We start from the raw sequence: 26,010 nt of genomic DNA, 5'->3' as shown, positions 1-26,010 counted from the left end.
CATAAAATCGGACGAAAATATATATAGGAGCTATATCTAAATCTGGACCGATTTTCTCGAAATTTAGTAGATATCACTCTAGGCTCAATTCAGTACGTTATGCCAAGTTTCATGTAAATCGAAAGATATATAGGCACTTTGGTGCACCATTCACATAAAATCGGACGAAACTTTATATGGGAGCTACATATAAATCTGGACCGATTTTCACGAAACTTGGCAGACATCACTCCAGGCTCAATTCAGTACGTTATGCCAAATTTCGTGCAAATCGAAAGATATATAGGGACTTTGGTGCACCATTTACATTAAATCGGACGAAACTATATATGGGAGCTATATATATATTTGAAACGATTTTCAGGAAACTTTACACGCGTAATTCTAGGCTTACTGTAGCACGCTGTGCCAAATTTCGTGCGATATATATATATATATATATATTTATATATATATATATATATATATATATATGGAAGCTATATCTAAATCTGAACCGATTTTTCCCGATTTCAATAGGGTTCGTCCTTGGGCCAAATAATTGAGCTATGCCAAATTTCATCCAAAGCGGATGATAAATGCGACCTGTACTTTGTTTACAATTTAACTTCAACAGACGGACGGACATGCATAAAACGACTCAGAAAGTGATTCTATGCATATTCTGAAAAGGAACCATGGGTCTATCTCGATTATTTTTGCAAACATATGCACAAAGACATAATACCCTGTACCACAGTGTGGTGAAGGGTATAAAAATCCGCTAACGACGTAGTGGGCCTATGCTAGTAATATATATATATATATATATTTCACTAAATATTTCTGCCATTTCTATTTTCTTATATTTTTTTTTGCTTTATTTAGTAATTCCACCAGTAATATTGATTAGCTTTTTTATGGTTTTTAATTAATATCTTCCTCCCAAAACAAGGTAATGAACCAAATATTCTTCACACACACACACACACACACAAAAACTCACATTTTATTTCGTGAAGAGTTTATCGTAAAAGGTATGTCTTCGATGTTCAACGGCAACGTCATCATTTGATAAATTATACACGTAGCCCAGGAAGTGAAAGAGAGTGAACAAAATACAACACATCACCAACAAGGTCATTTTTCTGTTCATTTCATAGCAGTGGCTAATTAAGCTGTACATATCCTGCCCAAAAACATGCAATTTAGAGAATTCACAAAAAAAAGAAACAAAATAAAATCATGGCTACAGTCAATGCCTGAAAAATTAGCGATGTTGCAGATTTTGAAATTTGTGTTATTATATTCAGTACTCCATAGCCTATGAGGGGTTTACAGGAGAACATGAAATTTGTGACATGAGAAAATATGCACATTATATCGGCTATAGGAAACATAAATAGAAGGAAAATAGTGAATGCGACGCATTAATATCTAAAATAAAGTGTTTTCAATAGATACAATGTATACATCACAACAATATTCATGTCGGCTTACGTTTTGGTATAGCCCATGTATAGATGTATCTCTCGATTTGTTCATATATTGAGGATTTACGACACATATAATAATTTTACGAATCCACTTCTATTAACATGGCCTAAAAAATATATTTAAAAATCCATGCCTATTAACGTCGACTGAAAAATACATTTAAAAATATTAACGCCTATTAATAGGGCCTGAAAATATAGATTTATAACAATCACGACTATTAAAAGGGTCTGAAAAATATTTATTTCAAATATCTATGCCTATAAATAGGTCCGGAAAAATATATAAAAATGAAACGAACATAAAAAGGCCTGAATGATATATATAAGATATATTATATAGGGCTTGAAAATGTGTTAAAATGACTGTATATTAATAGGGCATTAAATTCGGCAGGTACGAACTTTGAATACCCTCCACCAAAGGAATATTGATAGTTACTTGAAATGAAAATATAGGGAATATATCAAAAAGCCGACCTATAAAGACAATTTAACGAATAGACTGCTGGAAATCACAATCAACAGGTGGGGTATAAAATGTTTAAAAAATCCTCCACATACTACAATTTGGATGGCAATGTTATATGAAGCTATACCTAAAGCCGGACCAATATTGATTACGTCATGTAGAAATTATCGAATATTTGGTGTTTTCATTATATAAGGGGTATGCTTAATTAAGGCCCAATATAGCCCACTTTCAAAGCTTATATTTTATTTTTGTATCTCGATACCATCCATCACGCCAAATATTAAAACTATCGGATGCTAGGCATAAATGCGGGCCGATATATTATAAATCCATTATTTTTATATGAACTATATGACTGAAGGTCCAAACATGCACCGTTTTGTTATATGATTTGTTGCAATTTAAAAAGTAACTTAACTATTTGCAAAAAAAATCTAGTAGTCGATTTTTACAATCCTCCCTAGATATCAATTTTTTTCTGTAAATTGGTGTGGCACAAAAACACCGATCTTCTTTTTGAATCCAACTTTGTGTAATTGTTTAAAACAGTTTTATGGTCGATTTTTAGTTTCTGGGAGATGTTGCGACTGCTAGCATGCGGTCAATTTCGATAATTTCGCCGAGTTTATCGACATTTTCATGATGGATATATAGCGATATAGCTCAATTTTGAAGCAAATATTTTACTTTTGTTTCTCAATACTTTCCTTTACGCTAAATACTAAAACTTCCGGAAATCGGGAAATGTCATATATGAGTCAGGTTCATATATCACGATATCCTCCGAAAATAGAATGATTACAATCGTCTTTGAATTCTATACTTTCTAGTGTATAAAATGACAATTTCGAGTAAAGAAAATCCATCACAACACACGGAACTAATCAGTATGGGACTATACCCAAAAGGGGGCTAATATTAATAATTATTGGTAAGGAGATTCATTAGCAAATACGAATACTTAATAGGAAATTTTCAGGAAATTCGCTTTAAGAAACGTAAAATGGGAAGATTTGACACCCAATAGAACCGAACATACCAAATTACAGTCAATTTATATATAAAATTGGACCGATATTGATAATTATTAGTGGATAGCATTCTTATCAAATGAGAATCCAAAATATCAAATTACAACCAATTCGAATGAAAAACGTGCCCAAACTTCCCAAAATACCGAAATGTTTGGGGGTACTTTTATATGGGGCCTACCCAAAAATACCGTACCTTTGTATGGCGGGGTACCCGAAAAAATGACCGATAATGATAATTTTTAGTTGAGAGATTGGTAAGCAATAAAAATTCAATGTGCCAAATTACAGCAAATTCCCAAACGGTCAACGTATAGCCTATCTTCGAACTTGAAATGCCTGCAGACTAAAAACAATGCTGTGCCTAATTTCAGCACCATACATCAATTCTTTCAGAAGATCGTCTTAGAATTTTACCCTGATCAAGAATAAACAGGCGGAAATGAATATTTCGATAATTACAATATTTATATATATATATATATATTATAAATATATAAATCGTCCTAAAAATATTATTTAAATTCCGCCAATGACTGGAATATTGGTACAAAAAATATTAACAAAATATATATCGTGAAGTACAAAATAATTTTTTTAAAAACTACTATGAATAGACTTAAAAATATGTTTAAAAACTTGACGAAAAATTCAATTCAAATTCATTCCAGTACAAGTATAAATGTCGTTATGATCGGTCGGCCCGATGCTTTAGATGTGAGTCTTTATATAGAGTGAACTTTGTACATTGTTTGCCAATAAAAATTATGGACACTCCGTTTTAAAAATCGAAGTCTGAACTAAAATGGGAGGGACGTTTGTAGGCAAGTAGGTCGAAACATGGCCCTATATTGGCAGTATTCTGCGAATATGTTGTTTATATCTATCAAGAACCCATATATCAAATTATAACTATATTGTTTGGAGAATACATATTTACATATTTAAAAATATCGAAATATGTCTGCGAAGAAGTTTTTTACCCACCGAGATCCCAGAATGTCAAAATACAGTCACTTCGGTCTTAAAACGAGGTTTAAACATTAAAAATAGAAACTTGGTTGGAACTGTTAAATGGGGGATATGCCGGAAGCTGTTTTAAAGGGAGGATAAATAAAATATACACTCCATTTTATTAATTAGGGTATAATGACATGGGCTTTATTTAGCTTTCATCGGCTAAGATGTAGATAGGTTATAAAGTACAATTTTGTTCATCTCTACGTCTGCACAATCAAACATAATTATTATTTGTCAAGTATTTTCATAGAAATTTTCATAGATCTTCATAATATTTTGAATTTTTTCAAAATAAATGATTTTATATTCCACATGCTGTCAGTGCTAATAATTAGGAAGCTTACTTCTTTCCTATGTGACCTGTAAAATATCTGTATTTGTAATATTATACATTTCCTTTTGTTGTATTTTCCTTCTAAAGGACATGCGATTAATTTCATTCCACTTCCCTTTCATGTACATAACGTAATTCCTCATTAATACCATACAACTGACCAAAGACTGTATACGCGATGTGATATTATCATCGTCAATGTTTACTGGAAATAAGAAGCTGTGCAAAAACCTCACAACACAGAAGACAGGTAGTTAAGGTGATTATGTCCTTCATGTATATAACATGTAATATAGCTGATAAATCCAACAGCAACAACAACAACATCATGAATGGACTGATGAGGAGGGACCAGAAAATGGAAAAACAACAGAAGCATCAAAAAATCAACTACAACAACAAATGATTGTGTAAACCAATGTGTTTCATTGATTACAAGTTACGATCCCGATACAATTTACGGTTTTTTTTACATAAATACCGATAACAACAAAAAAGTGGGCAATCTCGCTCTTACTAATTTCACAAACTCATATACACCTATATATACATATAAAGCAATTTAAAGGTATGAAGACGAAGAAGAAAAAGATACTAATTGGACCACGGGCAACCAACAGCAGCAGCACAAGTTACCATTTTCCCCTGCCGTTTTACTTTGGATGTAGTTGTGTGTTTGAGTTTCTGTATATGTGTGTGTGTTTTTTTTTATAAATACAATACCATGCAGCTTAACCTAGTTACTTACCGGTCCTTATACTGACTGATTGGTGGCGAATTGAAAACAGCCACATTTGGTTTACCGCTCAGCTGTAAAGTTTTACGTGACTTGCCAAGTTGATTTTCAGCAACACACGAATAATTACCGAAATCTTGTGGATGCACTTTACGTATAATCAGCGTATGACGTGAGCCACGATTCTCCATAATGTGACGCTCGGTGGTATCCAATTGCATGGTGTCCTTAAACCAAATGACCTACATAGTGTTGAGCAGAGCAAAAACAACAACATCATCATACAGAAAATTGGGTAGATGGTGTTCGTATTCCCAGTGGATGGAGATTAAGGAAGAATGGTAAAGGGTACGTGGTATAAGATATTGAGCAATAACATTTTAAGATTTATTAAATTTAATAACAAAAAGTCAAAATAAAATAAAAGATTTACAATTTGACATTTGTAAAGAATGCACCAGTATGTGTGTGGAGGGTTGAAAAAAAAACGACGAGCAACACAAACAGGATTTACGTATATATTTTTGACATTTGTTTATGTTGGATGACAGATTTATTTAATCAGTATAAAGAAATACGAAATATGTCAGTCAGGATAACACGCACAACCGAACACACACACACACACAGGAACACATATGTGTGTGCACATATTATGCCATATCAGAACGGCCAGAACCAGTCATATAAACAACGAACGCATGACAGACACCATAATAAGCACAAACAACACACCATATGATGGAATTTTGGGCCAAAAAATGTGGACATTTTGACGTTGACATTGTCATTGTTGCCGTCATCATATGTATAAAAATAATAATAATAGAATACAAACAACAAATGACAGGAACAACAACAACAGCAGCGGCAGTGTTCCCCACGAGAAAAACAGTTACAATTTGAAGAGTGGAGTGGCATTTTTTTGAGAAAGAGAGAGTGAGAGTTAAGGAGGTGTATGAGTAAGGCCATTTAACCGTAAAAAAATCATGTTTCATTACAAAACAACCAACACAGAATACAAGGCATTAAGTCAAGAGATAAAGAGGGAGAGTGATAGTGTGAGAGTCAGGTCATATGGGATATGAGTGAAACAATTGGAAAAATCAAATCAGAACCATATTCAATTGGAAAGAATTAACAAAATTGTCCAAAGCCATGCATAGGGAGAGTGAAGAAAAGAAACAAAGTGAGAGCCAGCACATTTGTGTTATGGGAGAAAGTAGGTATCAAATCACACAAGGCAATGAGATAGAGCGAGCGATGAAAGGGAGAATGGAATGAGAGATCCAATATATATCAACAAGATGATTCATGTCAAAAACAACAGGCCAGCCAATGCACAAATTCAAGAAAGAAAAAAGACAGTTCGAGAGCCAAGTGAGGTGTTTCATGACAAAAACAACAGCACAATCAAAGACATAAAGTGAAGACAGAGAGAGAGATAGAGAGGGGGGAATAGGGACAGAGTAAGAATCAGACCATATGTGGTATGAGAGTAAACATGTGAGTATCCAATTTAAATGATTTTCATGATAACAGGCAGATTGGGTGTATGACAGATATGTAAACGATCATATGATGGGTGGTAAAAGAAGATAAATAAAATATTTGACCGGTGATGGGAGAGTGTAATAAAAATACAAAGTATCACGGCAGACAACAACAGCAGGTGTGCAATTCAGCGCCAAGAGAATGGTTGTTAGATGTCAAACAAGATCAACAGAGTGAGATGTGACAAAGAGGTTAGAGATGTGTTTCCGGATAAACACGCACACACACACATTGTACAAACAAAACAAATAATAACAAGTATCCGCACCATGGTATTAGAGGCCGTAATGTGCCCAGAATATATGGGTAAACCAAATAAATAGAAAATATACAAACAATATAAACAATTGAGGCCACATAGATAGAAGATTCATTGTTGTCATTGTGTATTTTTTTCATGCGACAATATTGTTGTTGTTATTATTGTTGCGGGGAGAAAAATATATATTTTTCATGCATGGATGTGTGTGTATATATTGAGCAAATGTTTTTAAAACATTGCATTGTTGACGATATGCCATACAAATAGGGATAAACGGTTGTACAACACACATGCACACATACACACACAATCAAACAACAATGTATATACGATGGTGTCCGAATGTGTGATTGTTTTTTGAAAAAAACAACAGCAACAACAAATTGGAGAAAGTGTAGGCATGTGTTTGGTTTTCATTGGTGTTGATTGTCATTTTGAATCGCAGCAAAAGAATGGCATCATGGTTACAGGCAAAATACATCATCGGCAAAGCCATTTGCCCGTTGTCATCATTATTGTTCAGATATAAGTGGACAAGCGTACGAGTGGGTGGTTGAGAGTTTGTCGGATGTGAGTGTGTGTCAAAGAAGAGTGTTTTTTTTTGTATATTTATATTGTTTGGAAATGGACATGGACAAGTGAATGAATGAATAAAAGAGTGTGAATGTGTGTTGTTTTATGGTACATTATACCGTATGTGTTGTATATATATTTTGTCATGTGTATAAACAACAGGCATTTTGGCCCGGCAAAATACCAGCAAAAAATTAACAATTGTTGATGTTGGAGCGGTTGTTTGTTTTCAGGTTTTACGTGACGTGTTGCCAGTGAAAAAGTGTAACGAAAAAAATATAAAAAAATAAATTTGTTGTTGACGTTTGCAGGTTTTTTATGTTATTTATGTGTGAGGGGGGTTTTATTGTTTATTTTCCGTTTGTTTTTCCAGAAAATAATTTATCAAACAATACCCGCACACACACACAAATGCACACAGAGGAAACACAAGGAACGGAAACGGTTACACAGATAGATGAAAATTCACGATTTTTTTGGCAATTTTTTGTTATTTATTTTGCCATATTTGGTTGACCATTTTGTTTTTCATTTCACCGAAAAAAATTACAAAGGGATATCCGTGCATAAAATATGTTGCATTTTTGTTATCATTTGTTGCACATAGGTAGTGTTTTTGTTATTTGTAACAAAAAATTCAGCCCCACACCGAAAAATAAATAAATAAAAAAATAATATCAAAAAAGGTGCATAAGAATTCCATGAATTTCATTGTTTTCATTTGCCGCATATTTTCATAGAAATTGAAGCGTAACGAAGCGTATGTATGTTGACATGGCATAAAAGCGTTAAAATTATTAATATCCATAGTTATTTTTCGGTTGTTGTTGTTATTTAACATTTTCATCGCCATCATTGTATTTTCAATATTTTTCCATTGTTCGTTGTCGTCGTCGTCATCGTCGTTGTTGATGCCGTTGACAGGCAGCACCAAATATGTTGATGATGATGATGACGATAATGTTGATGGTTGTTTGATTTGATGACACACCCAAAGGTATGTAACACGATCGCAGATGAAAAGAGAAAGAAAGAAAAAAAGAATAGCAACATGTTCGTTAGTAAAATATATTTTTTTAAATAAATATTATTATATTCACATACACACACATACAAATAACAGAGGATATTGTTAGTAGCGAATTTATGTATCGAATATAGGTTATTGTAAACAATACAAGATAAAAAATTAATATGCATGTAAACATTTCTGTGAATAAATATAAACGCCAGTTCGTTGGAAAAAAATGTTTATCTGTTTATTAAACAGTTGCTCATGTTTCCAAATTCAATATTTAAGTGAAAAGTTGTAGAAGGACTTATAACTTTGGGGGTACAAGTATATGACTTTAAGAATATTGTATCATTCTAGACTCATATAAATTCAACCGTGAATGTTTAAAATGTTTAAGATTTTCGGGGGATCTACCAGATCAACTTTTAGAAACATGTTTACGATAATCGAGTTTTGAATCAATTTATACTACAACAAGACATTTTTCAGAGGCATTTATTCTCAGAAACATGTCAAAATGGCATGAAGTTCCCGGCTAGAAAAACCTAGAACCTTAACCCTATATGCGGTTAATTTTGTTTCAATTATAAATAAATTAGATTTCTTATAAGGTAGCAAATCTGTCCACTAAAAACTATAAATATAGGTCCTTTTACGGGTAGTATTTTGGGTTCTAATTCTTAAAATTTTAAATAAAGGTCCACAATTTCGGGTAGCTCTCATATAAAAGTACCTCCTAAAATTGGTTGATTCAGGGTTTTTAGTGCGTTTTCAACCGATTTTATCGTAATTTAGTTGGTTATGAAGTCCCATTTTTCGGTATTTTCGCTGTAATTTAGAACTTTATGTTCTTATTGTGTACTAAATTTCTCCACTAAAATTTATAATTAAAAGCCCACTTTTTCGAGTAGCCTCCATATAACCGTACCCCCTAAAATTGCCTGCAATTTGGTGCTTTGTAAAATTATTAGTATTTGCCCAATTTTTTGGGTAGTCCCCATATAACCCAGATTTTGTATACACTGCACCATAGTATGAAAGTTATATTAATTTTGTCATTCCGTTTGTAACTCATCGAAATATAAAGTATATATTCTAGATCAGGGAAAAAGGTTCTAAGACGATCTAGCCATGTCCGAAATATTCAGTATTTTGCGGGGTTTGATCATATTTTTCCACCGAATTGGCTGTAATTTAGTATTTTGAGTTCTTAATAAGTAACAAAAATTTTCCACAAAAACTTTCCCACACAAGGGTACCCCCTTTTCGACCGAATTCGTATGTGTACGTTGGTGATAGCCTGATTCGACAAAATCGGTCCACATTTTGGGGTTTTGCGATTTTAGGACAAATCTGCATTAAAAATTGCAGAAATTTGTATTTGGTACACATTATGGATTACAACAACAATTGATGGTATAGGTATACTTCAAGTAAGTATCTGTACACCTATGGTGTAGCGTATCCACAGTTCGGCCCAGCCGAACTTAACCTTTTTATACCCTTCACCTCACTGTGGTACAGGGTGTTATGCCTATAATGTTAATGGAACAGCAAAGCCCCTTAAGTGTAGAATGATGTGTGCTAAGTTTCGTGAAAATCTGTTCGTCCGATTTAATGTAAATGGTGCACCAAAGACCCTATATATCTTTCGATTTACACGAATTTGGGCATAGCGAACTGAATTAAGTCTAGAATAATGTGTGCTAATTTTCGTGAAAATTGGTTCAGATTTATATATACGTTTTCATCCCATTTAAATTGGGCATAGAATGAAGTAGTTGCGTTTTGTAGAAATGCAGACATAGCGCATATATATGGTTTCGACCGACTTCATATTAATAGGGCTCCAAATAAGCACCAGAACCTTCCTTGCCGTTATTGTTGGTTTGGCCACGGCTTGAGGTGCTTCACTGCTCTTTGAGCACGATCGTTTTTGTGCAGGGTTGTCGTATGTGATCCATTTCTCATCTTCTGTCACCATCGGTTTATGAAATTGGTCTATCTCATTCCGTTTGGCCAAGGCTTCGCAGATGGAAATTCGATCCATCCTATTTTTTCTGTTAATTGGAGTGACACACAAGCATCGAGCTTCGTTTAGAATATAGTTTTGTGTCAATGGTTTAGAATAGTTTCATGGTTGATTTTTAGCTCTTGGGCGATGTTATGACTCCTAACATGCCGGTCAACTTCGATCACTTCTCCGATTTAATCGACATTTTCGACGACCGGCTTAATGGAGAGGTGTCGTGTTCCACCAGGACAACGCAAGGCCACACACATTTACATAAACCTCCGATATATATTCGTCTGTTAGGATACATAGGTTGAATATACCCAAAGTGATGAAGGGTATTATATAGCCCAGTCCGACTTTACTACTTTCCTTACTGGTTTTTACTCGTTTATATTTAAATTGTTAACAGATTTGTTCCTCGGTTTGGGGGATGTACCTATCTATATTGCTGTATTCAACCATAGTAGGGATACAATTTTTGGATTATACCCTACAAAGTATGCAATTTTAATTTAGTTAATTTAGTCGTCTATTGTAATCATTCTACTTTCGGAGATATCGAAATTACTAGAACATCAGATTCGAGAATTGCATGTAGCCCTAGCCCACATACCGATTTTTTGTATATTTAATATTTAGCGTGAAGGAAGTTTTTGTGATGCAAAAAATATAAGGATTGTAATTGAGCTTTATGGATCCTCAATTAGGCCTATAATTCCTATACGATGTAAGCAATATTGATCCCGCTTAAGGTATATATAGGTCGACATTTTGTGGTATATTCCCTATATCCATTTCAAGAACATCAATACGACATGTTGACTTTGTCTAGAATCCCATTCAATTGTGATAAAAAATTTCCTTAACTCCGACAAACACATTTACAAGTCAACACATATACAAATTTAATACCAATTATCATCTTTTACATTTATCCTAATATTTAAATATAATTCTGTCTGACATTCTGTCATCAACGGTTGTCATAACAACTCCCCTTTCGAATGAAATCCTATTCATTTATTCAAATCGATTTGCTTTAGAAGGGTCATTGACGCCACTCTACTTTGTCGTTCGTACTCTCGAACAGGAAAAGAGAAGGTGTAAAATATCTATGCAAGCAGGAATTTATTGAAATTATAAACTTATATTCCCCATAGAAGTGGTGTTGTATACTCGACAACCACAAAAACACACACACACAGAATACCGCTCACATCTAACATCAATATCCAGAAGCCTAGTGTATATTAGATACTGTAGTTAAATTGCTTTGGAATGATGTTGACGATATAACCCTACCTCAACATACACACCCATATTTACAGGCAAATACAAAAAATAATTGTTGAAAAAAAAATCTAATGATATTCTGTCTGTTCAATTTGAGATTTATTAATAATATGAAATATAATGCGCACACACCCACAATCCGATACGATATTGATGGAATTGTAATGACAGCTCCATATTATTGGGTATGGATGGCAAAACCACATAGGTAGCTGTTGATGTTTTAATTAATGCAGGAATTTATTAATCTCAATGCTAATGCTGCTGCTGCCACATCCCACGCCTCAATGGAATAGGATGATGACAACGCCAACGTCTGATGAATGAATGAGTGAACGGGAGTGTGAGTGTTTGGTACATTATTAATTTGATTTGATTATAAATCCATCATCAAATGTTGAAGTGGCTTTAGATGAGTGGTGTTATACCATGCTGGTCCTTGAACACATAATACAGAATATTTTATATACTATGTACATACATATGTATATACACGTATGTATAACCACAATGCGTTGAATAAGCCTAAGACCATTGACATAGAGTGGTTTTCATCCAAAGGATTTATTCATCGTTCCGAGATCATGTACCTATTAATGTCTAAATCATTCATTATTGCATTATTATCAATTGATTCGAAGAGTGTAAATGCCAACACTCACTTCATGTTGTCCATTACAAATGAGGCGCAAATGCATTTTGTACACTTGGAGAAATTTCATTACATTTTCTGTTTTTGTTATCAACTGAAGGTTATTTTAAAATTATGAGAAACAAATGAAACTACGTGATACTCTTCACCACTTTGGGTACATACAAGAGATGTTAATATCTACAATGTCCTGTAGATAGAACAGACATAGAATCTTTGGAGGACCATTGAGATGGGATCGGGCGAAATTAAATGTGCTATCTAGATAGATGTTTGAACCAATGAAAAAATGAAAAAAACCCTCATACACATACCATTCTGAAATCAATGAAAAATTTTATGTCAAACGGGCAGCTTGGATTCTTTGGTGACCATTTTTATGAAATCGAGTAATATTATGTATGGGAGCTATATATATACTCATGGACCTAATTGACGAACCGTTGTATACACGATTGGTTTTTTGTTATCACTCTATATTCAATTTAATACCATCTGCCAAATTTCGTGTAAATCGAACAAACATAGGCCCTCGAACAAACATAGGCCCTCGAATAAACATAGGCCTTCGAACAAACAAAGGCTCACCATTTACATAAATTCGAACAAAAATATACATACAAATCTGAACCGATTTTAACAAATCCTATCACACATCATTTTTTCCATAGTAGCATTCGCTATGCAAAATTTTTCTCAATCCGAAAAATATTGGGAGTTTGGTGTATCATTCACATAAAATCGGACAAAACTATATATGGAAACTATATCTAAATCTGAACCGATTTTAATAAAACTTCGCAGACATCAGTCTGGACCTAATTCAGATCTCTGAGCAAAATGTTGTCCCAAGCGGATAAATATTAGGAGTTTGGTGTATCATTCACTTAAAATCGGACGAAACTATATATTTGATCTATATCAAAATCAGAAATCGGACGAAACTTTACATGTCATCTATATCTAAATCTGAACTGATTTTAACAAAACTTCGCAGACATCAGTCAGGGCCTAATTCAGTACTCTCTGCAAAATTTTTTCCCAATCGGACAAATATTGGGAGTTTGGTGCATCATTCACAAAAAAGGGAACGAAACTGACAAATATTGGAAGTTTGGTGCATAATTTACATAAAATCGGACGAAACTATATATAGGAGTTGTATAGGATGCCAAATAAGTGAACTGTGCCAAATTTCATCCAAATCTGATCATAAATGCAAGGCAAAATAAAAAAATAAATGCAAAAATACAAGGTCGGACAGATGGACGGACAGACGAATATGCGTATATCAATTCAGAAAGTGATTCTATGCATTTTCTCAAAAGGAACCTTGGGTCTATCTTGATTCCTTTTGCCTGTTACAAACATATGCACAAAGACATAATACCCTGTACAGCAGTGTCGTGAAAGGTATAAAAATGTGTTTAGTACGACAAGGCTGAATTTGTTTCTTACCCTCCACAATAGTTACATTTTAGCAAATTACAGCCGATTTGGTTGAAAAATGTTTACAATCCCGTGAGAAACAGACTTGGTTGAGAAGTTTTAATGCATCCGCCATACAGTCCGGATTTGACACCAAGCCTTTTCTTGCATTGCAAAATTTCTTTAATTATAAAAAATTGGTATCTAGGGAGGATTGTGAAAATCGACTACTAGAGTTTTTTTGCAAATAGAGAGCAAGACTTCTATGAGAGATGCATTATGAAGTTGCCTTTAAAGTGGCAACAAATCATACAACAAAACGGGCATTCCGAAGCAGAATTATGCATGGTAGCTGTATGAAAATCTGGACCGATGTGAGAAAATGTTGTATGACAAGATGGTATGCTGCAGCTCGGAGCTCTGTCCAAAATTTGATCTCGATTGGTGCACAATTTGTGTGACCTCAGACGAATATATATGAGAGTTATATCTATATCTGAACATATTTTTTTCAATAAAATCGTATCAAAATACAATAAACACGTTACTCTAGACTCAATTGAATTCGATGTGTAAAGTTTCGTATAAATCGAACAAACTTAGTCACCATAATACACCATTGACATCAAATCTGATGAAAATTCACAACACAACATTCTAGACTCAATTCACTACACTATGCTAAATTTCGTTTCATTCGGACACATTATGGGAGTTTAGTGCACCATTTTTTATTTAAATATAGCTTCAATATATATTATCTTCCGATTTTATGTATATTAAACACCAATGACTCCAACTTTGTCTAATTGACATGGAATTTCGCAGCATTCACCGATGGATATTTGTAGATTGATTTATCTCCGTACATATATAGATATTATTCACATACCTAGTTTTTTCCAATGTCATGTCAAAGCTCTTTCAGGAATGCTAACTTGTACACTCAAGAGGATATTGTACACATATCACCATAAACATTATATAGGAACAATCGTTGTTAAGCTTAAGCTTCGCTAATATGTATACCTTAAGAGGTGTTGGGTATCATATTGTCTGCCCTGTCCCACTGTTGTTGTTTTTTTTCTTATTCGTTTTTATAATCGTATGTCTTATAACGATCTACCGAATTATTTCTTTGAAGACCTTAGGTATAATCAAAAACTCAAAGACTAATCTATTAACTAAAATCAAAAATTATTATTTCCCCCATCCACTGTTGTCATTATTATAATTATCATTATTATGATTATTCCAACACATCTGACAATGGCCGGCTGGCCTCTTATCATGTTGTCTTGATTGCTTGCATGTATCATTAATTAATATTTACCAGGATTTAAAATTCTTTTACCCACAATTCACAGTTGAATAAATTCTTTAATTAACCAGAAATGTTCATCATCGAACATATCTTGTGCATTTAATTCGTACGATATACACTATGTGTTTGTATAGGAGTGTGATCGAGTGTGTGTGTGCGCAAGCGATAAAAGAGAATTTATTATTGGTTACTCTTAATGAATAGCGAATATATATATATATATATATATATATATATAAAACCACCATAGCATATCAATAATTTTATATGAGTATGATATGCAATATCATAACCTTTAAAGACAAAATAATATCAAGTGGTGAAGGCAAATATTTGCGGGAAATAAGATTTATATACGTATATCCAAGGCGATTATTGTAATTAATGTTTGGGAGGAATAATTTGTCACAATTTGAAGTAAAATTATGGAAACGTATTGTACAAATATATCCAACATTATTATTCTACTCAAATATCGTCATGTCCAATAAAAACTATTAAGTAAAGGATACAAGTTGGACAGGACCGACAATACCTTTCATCCCTTTGGATATAAACAATTACACACTGGTATACCAAGTACCCACTGTATTTTTGATGGAGACGAAATTTTGCAAAGCGTACCAACATGAGTGCTGAAATGCCCAATAGCTGTAGTATGAGACTGGAACATCTGTCAAACTAAATTGTTTAACGAATTTTTAGGTTTTCAGTTGAATGTCTGACATTGACGAACATGAATCGCTCAACTATATCACAAGACAAACAAATTATCGAAACCTATTACAAAGCTGATTATTCTTCATATATTGTTTTAAGAGGTGATTATGGTTTAAATAATCTTCCAAACAAGCAAGCAATTGGAAAAATTGTGAAGAAGAAAATTAAGGAGAATGTAGTGGTTACAAATATTGTAAGGCCTGTGCGTCATCGGTTCGCTCGTCCCCCTGAACATTTCGCTGCTGTAAGTGATAGTGTTGCCGAATACGAATGTGTCGATTTCTCGTCGTTCTCAGGAATTAGGACTGTCTTTTGGCACATTATAGCGTATATTGCATTTAGATCCTTATAAAGTCCAACTCACGAACATTTCTTACTTTGCGGTTATGTCAATAAACAAAATTATCGTATTTGGAGCCACATTGAGGCCACCACATAAAAAAATCACTGTTTTATCCGCTCTTTGGTCCGAAGGCGTGACCGGAACTTACTTTTTCAAAAACGACGATAATAACAAATATTTTTTTCTATTTTTAAAGAACACGAATTGGAGGACATGTGGTTTCAGCACGACGATGTCACATGCCACACATATCGTGCGAATATGGTTTTACTGCAAAACACAGTTCCTGACCGAGTAATTCGTCGTGACGGTATCAACGGTACACCAATATCATGCGATTTAGCACCATTAGACTTTTATGAGGCTAGACGAATGCAGATAAACATTCAAACTTAAAAATAAACCAGTGAGGAATGTTCAAAATTCGGACGGGGCGGACTATATGATAAACTTCACCACTTTAGGTACAGACAAGATATGCTCATACGTACAATGTCCTGTCTATAGAACAGACATATCATATTTAGAGGACCATCGACACACAATCGACCTAAATAAAATATGTCGTGAACATGTCATTCTGAAATCTATGCAAAATTTTATGTCAATCGAGCATACTTGGTGTACCATTTATATGCAATCGAGCAAAACTATGTATAAAATTGGACGAAAATATATATGGGATATATCGACGGCTCCAAACCATAGTATGCTAAGTCGACTTAGGATTTTTTAAAGTTCTTTACGTTTTTAGATACTACGGTCCTTGATTTAAATTCAATGAAATTTTGGTAATCATCGGCCAATCCAAACCAAAGTTATAAGCACATATGTACTTAGCATGGCACGTACGATTAAAGAAACTTCCATACTTTGAAAGCTTCTACTGAAAAACTCAATTTTCAGACTTAGCATACTATGGTTCGCATACATCAATTTGTACCTAATTTAGTACGCGATGCAAAATTTTGTCTTAATCGGACAAACATTGGTTGCCTGGTGCACCATTTACATGAAGTCGGGAGAAAATTTATATGGGCCTATATCTTTCTAAACCGATTTACTCCAATTTATGGGGACCTCCCCCATTCTCGGTTTTAAATTTTCCAGATTTTCATTGGGCTGGTAAATGAATACCAATGCATGTTATGGTTTTGTAACTTTACACATATAAAATTGAAGATTAAAAAAAGAAGAAAAATAATTTGCAAAAATTGGTTCTTGTTGTTTTTGGTGATTAAAGAAACATGTCCGTCCGCCTGTCTGTCCATGTTAAATTGTAAACAATATACAGGACGCATTTGAAATTTGGCAAGGGTCACTCATTTGGCCCAAGGACGAACCGTATTAAGTGACCCCTCCCCCCATTCACGGTGTCAAAAATTGTTTTTTATTTTATTCTAAGCTACTCTAATTCTAGAATGTCCCTACAAAATTTCAAGTGAAAATCTCAACAACCCTTGAAGATATAGATTTATTGAGCTAGCATCAGGTGACGGCACATTTCTCGAAACAGTTTTTTACAAATGGCAGGCACGATAACTCAAAAACTAATAATCCAATCGGTTTTAAATTTTGACACGTTTCGCTGGGAGTGTATAGCTGTCGTATGAACTAGGATAAAGCCAATCGGTGAAGATCTTCCTTATTTTTAACTTATTTGGGGTTAAAAAAATTCAATTTCATAAAAAAAAAAATTTCAAAGGTCCGCCATTTTGTTAATTTTTGAGCGAAGTCAATAATGCTTGTTCATACGAGAGCCAGTCATAAACTCTTTCTAACACCGTTGGAATTTCCGGATTCCGATGTTCCAGTGATGAGTTATCATGCCCGCCATTAGAAATAAGGACTTTTCTTTAATCACCAAAAACAACAAGAACCAATTTTTGCAAATTATTTTTCTTCTTTTTTTAATCTTCAATTTTATATGTGTAAAGTTATTGTGACATAGTGCACTTAACTATAGCTATGAATGCATGTATAGAAAAACATAACACAATAAATCGGCTATATATTCTAGAGCTTTTAAGACGTTCGCTTGAAATTTAAAAGAAACAATATTGAGTTATTGAGTTGGTGAGTATTGAGTTGGTGTAGTTTCGAATTAAATAAAAAAATTTTTTGAGACTGAGGATGGGGACCCCTGATATGGAGGAATTTTTGGAGCATTTTTTTAGTATAAAATCCGCTCGGACCGACTTTGCTACTTTTCTTATAGGGGTTTTTCAGTTTACTCACGTCTTCACAGACAAGTACGATTTGTAACCTGGCAGAGTTATTTTTTATCTTAGGCATTTGAATTAATTTTCGATGCTCGGAATATGGTTTTAGACATGATATAACTGAAATTGGTTTCCTCTATTTTCCTGAATTTAATTGAATTCTATTATTTAAAAAAATTGAGTTCAAGTTATCTTCATCTCCCTTCAATTCAATGTAATTTCATTGCTTATAAATCTATTTTATATGATATTCATTAAACATACCCCTAAACAACACAACACAACATGTATCATACAGTGATTTGAACAAAAAACCAAATCCATAGCTGTTAACGACAACAACAGCAACAAAATTTCTACATTTAAACATTGTTCAAAATATAGTGACTGACCTACATACAATGATGACTTTTTTGATTCTGCTGCTACTGCTATTGTTGGTTTGTTTTTTCATTTGTTGTTTTTTCTCTGGCTTTTATTCATTATTATGCAAAATAAATTAAATAAAAGAGTAAAAAAATAATGCCCGAACTTTGTTTGAAACAATGAAAAGTGTTAAATTGTATACATTTTGCAATGAATGGTAAATGCTGATGATGATGATGATGAAGAAAAAACAATAAACTGAATTGAAGGAAAATAAAATAAAATGCAAATGTAAATGTGCAAATTGCATGCGGAAGTATAATTCAGCCGGAAACCGCCTACGCTCGTTACAATCAAACCGAATGAATGAATGGCTGAATGAATGAAATGAATTTTATCGTAATAACGGGGAAAACGTCGAAAAATAATACAACAGCAACAACAACAGCAGCTATGAAACAAAAGATAAACCTCTTTAGTGGAAACAGCTTTTTTCCCCTGATTCGGTGTCCTTCCATGTATATTGAAAGTTGTTTTGATATAATTGTAGATAGGTGTAAAAAATACACACATATACATTTATATAACACATTTTGCATCATTATGAAACTGGGTGAAGTTAAATACTATGAGTGTAATTGGTTAAAACTAACAAAGGGATAGCAGCAGCAACAAAAAAGCCCGTAATACCTAAATAATGATATTTGTAGATCAACCACACAGAAAAACCATTGAAATGTATTATATGCACGAGTGTAATAAGTATGTGTGTGTACATATGTTATTGCAGATAAAATATAAATATAAATATATATTAAAAAATAAACTAGTAAGGTAAATTATCTCTATTTCGAAGTGGCACTTTTATCTTGTTTTTTTATGTAATACTTTATTATTCGACTTTTTTGGTGCAGCTTAAGTACGATCTTAACAATGGTGGCTAAATTTAACTATGAAATGAAGTAAGGGTTTCAAATAAAACATAAGAAAAAGAGTTAAGTTTGATCGGGCCGAACTTTAGATACCCTCCACCCTAGATATACTGACAGGTACTAAAAATGAAAATATAGAGAACATACCAAAAAGTGGACCTATACTGACATAATAAAAACTTCAGAAATTTTTAATGGATAATTATAAACTCAGCTTTGTCGATATTGAGGGTGTATACACTTTAACATGGTGAAAATGTGGGTTATCGAAATATTGGTTCTAGACCCCATGTTTCTTTGGACCAAATCCGTTTCAAAAAATTTAGATTTCATCCAAACTTTGTCCATCTTATTATTTCTTCCAATTTTAGTTCAAATTCGAAGATGGGGAACATCGGTCCACTGCTTCTGGAACATCCACCTAATTCATTATCAAACCTTACGTTCTACTTCTTTATCTCTATATCCTCCGAAGGTGAAATAATTACATCAGAGTCTTAGAACCAAACTCAAAATCCCACAAAAACTAAAAATTGGGGGGGTATACTTATATGGGCGCTACAAGAATAAGTGGACCTATATTTATAATTTTTAGTGGGGAAATTTTGTACCGAATTGGAACTCAATTACTCAATTATTTCTGATATTTGATTTGAGTAGAAAATCTCCAAAAAGTATCAATATTGGTCAAAGCTTCGCAGTAGCCCCCATAAATGGTAGCAAATTGCAATTTATTTTTTCTATCCCTTTTCTACATAAATGTTATTATAAATCCAATGTTTGGTCATTTCACCACAGTGTGGTACAGGGTATTATGTATTTGTGCATATGTTTGTAACAGGCAAAAACAATCGAGATCGACCCATGGTTCCTTTTGAGAATATGCGTAGAAACACTTTCTGAGTCGATTTATGCATGTCTGTCCATCCGTCTGTCTGTCTGTCCATGTTAAATTGAAAATGGGAAAAATCGGTGCAGATTTATATATAGCTCCCATATATATTTTCGTTCGATTTAAGGTAAATGGTGTCCCAAAGTCCCTATATATCTTTCGATTTGCACGAAATTTGGCAGAGAGTACTGAATTAGGTCCAGAATGATGTGTGCCAAGTTTCGAGAAAATCGGTTCAGATTTAGACATTATCCCATATATAGTTTCGTCCAATTCTTTCGATTTCCACGAAATTTAGCACAGAGTACTACAGAGTACACAGAGTACAATGATGTGTGCTAAGTACTGAATTAGATCCAGAATAATGTGTGCCAAGTTTTGAGAAAATTGATTCAGATTTAGATATAGCTCCCATATATATTTTCGTCCGATCTAAGGTAAATGGGTCTCCAAAGTCCCTATATATCTTTCTATTTGGACGAAATTTGGCATAGGGTACTGAATTAGGTTAAGAATTATGCGAGCTATGTTTCGGGAAAATCGGTTCAGATTTAGATATAGCTTCAATATATATTTTCGACCGATTTAATTTAAATTGTGCACTAAAGGCCCAAAGACTGGCCGATCGGCACACAATTTTGTACAATTTACTATTACTATAACCTTTCCTGTGTCAAGTTTTCTTGAAATTTGTTCAGATTTACATATATCTTCAATATATATTTTCGTCGGATTTAAAGTAAATGGTACACTAAATGCCCATACCTAGGCCGATTAACAAAACGTACACAAATTAATTAAAATTAATATCCAGCAAGTTTCCTTGAAATCGGTACAGATTAGCTTCCATATATAATTTCGACCTATTCATGTTGACTATACATACATTTTAAATAGTGAAGCATACCAAATAGGGTGTGTAAAGTTTGTTTTAAATCTATCTACAAAATTACTTATAGATAAAGTGTTCTTATAGATAAAGATCGCATATTTAGGATACATATGTAGAATTATCCCCAAAGTGGTGAAAGGTATCATATGGTCGGCCCAGTCCGACTATACTACTTTCCTTACTGGTTATGTTTTAAATTCATTGGTTGTTCTAAATAAATATTCCACAAAGATCGATCGACTTGATAGCCTGTGTTCCTTTGGTATGGCCCTTTCCTATTTTGCCACTAAGGTATATATATATATATATAACTTTATTGTATCACAAATTTATAATAAATTGCAGTTAACAATATAGATAAAGACATGCCACCAAAGTATAAAGCAATTCACTCATCAAGTCTATACCCCCCACTACAGCATTTATTAAGTGACGCCCGCAACAGCGCATATAAATGTTTACATTAAAACTGGAGAATACCAGCCACATCAATTCCTTGAATAAAAGAGGAAAAAATTAAAAAAATGAATCGAAAACAATTCACATTAATTCTTCGGATACACTGCAAATGCGAAGGCATACAAAGAAAAATCGGCTGAAGATATTTACAAATAACAAATAGCTTTAATACTTTGCGAGCGATCTTTTCATTCTTCGCTTCGCTTTTTTTGTGCATTTATTTGTATTTTTCTCCTTCTTTGTTAAAATTCCCGCCACATGCAGTCACGCTTAATCCCTTTTTAATTAGAGTTGAAATTGTTAACAGTAAAATGTGTTACAAGTCTTTGTGTATGAAGAGAAAGAACAGTGTTGGACGGGTTTTCTTTTTTTTGCCGTTGCTATGTAACAGAGAACCTCCATGGTACAGTGAATGGTGGAAAAACATTGCAAAAAAAAGATGCAAGAATATCGCTGTTAACGAGTATTAAAACTGTTTACAAAATTTACTGGCTTTCATAAAAAAAGCGGAGGAAGTGGAGCCACAAAATCACTCTCTACGTCTTTTGTGTGTAATAAATTAAGTTTCATGCATGCATAAGAATGTACACAAGTCAACAGCTTAAAGTTTTGCTGCATGGTTACAGTAGACTAGAGAAATTTTTGAACACTGATGGATTCAAAGCCGTTTTAAATTTATATACACTATAGTATATGTGGGACAGGCATTATTGTACCTTAAATATGTAGATATCATTACAAAATTAGAGAGTATAGCTTTAAACAACAGAATTGAAGGATATTTAAAAATAAATTTAACCAGTAATGAAAATAGTAAAGTAAGACTGGGCCGACTATATGATACCCTTTACCACTTTGTATCCTATGCTAAGGATTTAGAGTCGTTTGCGCTAATTTAGCACTGATTTATGTAAATCGATATTCACCCACCCTATTCGGTATGCTGCACTGGTCAAGATGTAATCTCAATCAAACATCCGTTGATTAGTTGGTGCACAATTACCATGAAGTCGGTGGAAAAAATATATATGGACGCTACGTCTGCATCTGCACCAATTTCAACAATATGCTACAACGCCATATATATATATATATATATATATATGGGGGCTATATTTAAGTCTGAACCGATTTCATAGATTAACTTATATTAAAACCAGTAAGGAAAGTAGTAAAGTCGGACTGGGCCGACTATATGATACCCTTCACCATTTTGGGGATATTCTACATATGTATCTTTACAGATGTCGTCTTTTTGAAGGAACATTGACATGAACGAACTTAAAAATGCGATCTTTATATAAAAGTAAACCGACTAACATCAATCCTTACACATGCCAATATGCAATCTACTCCATACTTTGTAAATAGACTTTAAGCAAACTTCACTGTTTATGCTTCACTGTTTAAAATGTAATACCAATCAAGCACCCATTGATTATTTGGTTTATAATCAACATAAATAGGTCGAAATTATATATGGAAGCTATTCTATATCTATATCTAAACCGATATCAAGGAAACATGGCCGATAGTAATTTACATTAATTTCAGTACGTTTTGCCAATCGGCCTAGCTATGGGTCTTTAGTACACCATTAACTTAAAATCGGACGAAAGTATATATAGAGGCTATATGTAAATCTGAACCAATTTCAAGAAAACTTGACACACAAAAGGTTATAGTAACTTCAGTACATTGTACAAAATTGTGTGCGGGTCGGCCAATCTTTGGTTCTTTAGTGCACAATTTACATTAAATCGGACGAAATATATATTGGAGCTATATCTACATTGAACCGATTTTAACACATCATTCTGGATCCAATTCAGTACCCTATGGTAACATTCGTGCAAATCGAAAGATATATAGGGACTTTAGAGACCCATTTAACTTAAATCGGACGAAAATAAATATGGGAGCTATATATAAATCTGAACCGATTTCCTCGAAACTTGACAAACGTCATTCTTGACCTAATTCAGTACTTTATGCCAAACATCGTGCAAATCGAAAGATATATAGGGACTTTGGAGACCGATTTACCTTAAATCGGACGAAAACATATATGGGAGCTATATCTAAATCTGGACCGATTTTCACGAAACTTAGCATACATTCTGGACCTAATTCAGTACTCTATGCCAAGTTTCGTGCAAGTCGAATGATATATAAGGACTTTGGTGCACCAGTTACCTTAAATCGGACGAAACTATATATGGGACCGATTTTTCCCAATTTCAATAGGGTTCGTCCTTGGGCCAAATAAGTTACTTGTGCCAAATTCCATCCAAATCGGATCATAAATGCGACCTGTATTTTGTTTACAATTTAAAATCTACAGACGGACAGACGGCTCAGAAAGTGATTCTATGCATATTCTCAAGAGGAACCATGTGTCTATCTCGTTTCCTTTTGTCAGTTACAAACATATGCACAAATACATAATACCCTGTACCACAGTGTGGTGAAGGGTATAATCAGTACGTTTGCAAAATGTTGTATCAATCGGCCTAGCTTTGGCTGAGAGAGAATTGATAATTTGCAACTGATTTATGAATTACAAATGAAATGTTATGAATTTCAAATGGATTTTTATGAATATTAAATGAAACTCTACTAATTTCAAATGGAAATATACGAATAACAAATAAAATTCTTTAAATTTCAAATGGAATTGTTTGAATTACATATGGAAAGTTTAAAATTACAAATTAAATGTTGTGAAATACCAATTACATTCTCGAATTACAAATGAAATGTTATGAATTACAAAAAGAGTTTTCGAATTACAAATGAAATTCTCGAATTGCAAGTGAAATGATTTTAAAAACATCTGAAAGAGGTGTAGTGCACCATTTACTTAAAGTCGAACGAAAATATATATGGGAGCAATATCTAAATCTGAACCGATTTGCAGAAAATTGCATGCAAATCGGACAAACTTTGAGTCATTAATGAGCAATTTACACAAAATCGGAAGAAAATATATATGGGAGCTATATGTAACTCTGAACCGATTTCAACAAAACTTGACGCACGTAAGACTAATTTCAGTACAATGCATGCAAATCGGACAAACTTTGGGTCTTTAGTTGATAATTTACATAAAATCGGAGCTATATCTAAATCCTTACAGATTTCAAGGAAACTTAGCACACACCATTCTAGTCTTAATTCCATACGCTATGTCAAATTTCGTGCAAATCGAAAGATATAGAGAGACTTTGGTTCACCATATATACATTAAATCGGACGGAAATAAATATGGGAGATATATCTAAATCTGAAGCAATTTTCACGAAACTATACACACATCATTCTAGACTTCATTCAGTACGATGTGCCATATATGGAAGCAATATGTAAATCTGAAACGATTTTTACTTAACTTTACACACAATATATATAGACCCAAATTTCGGGCAAATCGAAAGAAATATAGGGACTTTGGTACACCATTTACATAAAATCGGACGAAAATATATATGGGAGCTATAACTAAATCTGGACCGATTTTCACGATTTTCATATAGGGACTTTGGTGCACCATTTATATGAAATCGGACGAAACTATATATGGAAGCTATAACTAAATCTGGACCGATTTTCACGAAACTTGGCAGACATCACTCTAGGCTCAATTCAGTACGTTATACCAAATTTCGTGCAAATCGAAAGATATATAGGGACTTTGGTACACAATTTACATTAAATCGAACGAAAATATATATGGGAGCTATATCTAAATCTGAACCGATTTTTCGCAATTTCAATAGGGTTCGTCCTTAGGTCAAACAAATAAGCTGTGCCAAATTTCATCCAATTCGGATCATAAATGCGACCTGTACTTTGCTCACAAAAATACATGGACAGACAGACGGACGGACATGCTTAAATCGACTTAAAAAGTGATTCTATGCATATTCTCAAAAGGAACCATGGGTCTATCTCGTTTCCTTTTGCCTGTTACAAACATATGCACAAAGACATAA

At 33.5% G+C, this 26,010-nt stretch overlaps 1 protein-coding gene across 1 annotated transcript in view; it reads right to left on the bottom strand.

Annotated features, from left to right (window-relative positions):
* The window catches only part of LOC133321785 (lachesin), a 132,086-nt gene that overhangs the window by 44,025 nt on the left and 62,051 nt on the right, over positions 1-26,010 (bottom strand). The window contains exon 6 of the mRNA XM_061530858.1: positions 5,084-5,313. Coding sequence (XP_061386842.1) covers positions 5,084-5,313 — 230 coding nt within the window. The remainder of the gene's footprint in view (positions 1-5,083; positions 5,314-26,010) is intronic.

Source organism: Musca vetustissima, unplaced genomic scaffold (assembly GCF_032173495.1).
Source record: "Musca vetustissima isolate MV318-11 ecotype Yass unplaced genomic scaffold, APGP_CSIRO_Mvet_v1 utg11745, whole genome shotgun sequence".
NCBI lineage: Eukaryota > Metazoa > Arthropoda > Insecta > Diptera > Muscidae > Musca > Musca vetustissima.
The sequence above is the reverse complement of the archived record's forward strand: the minus strand, read 5'-3'. Positions and strand labels throughout refer to the sequence as shown.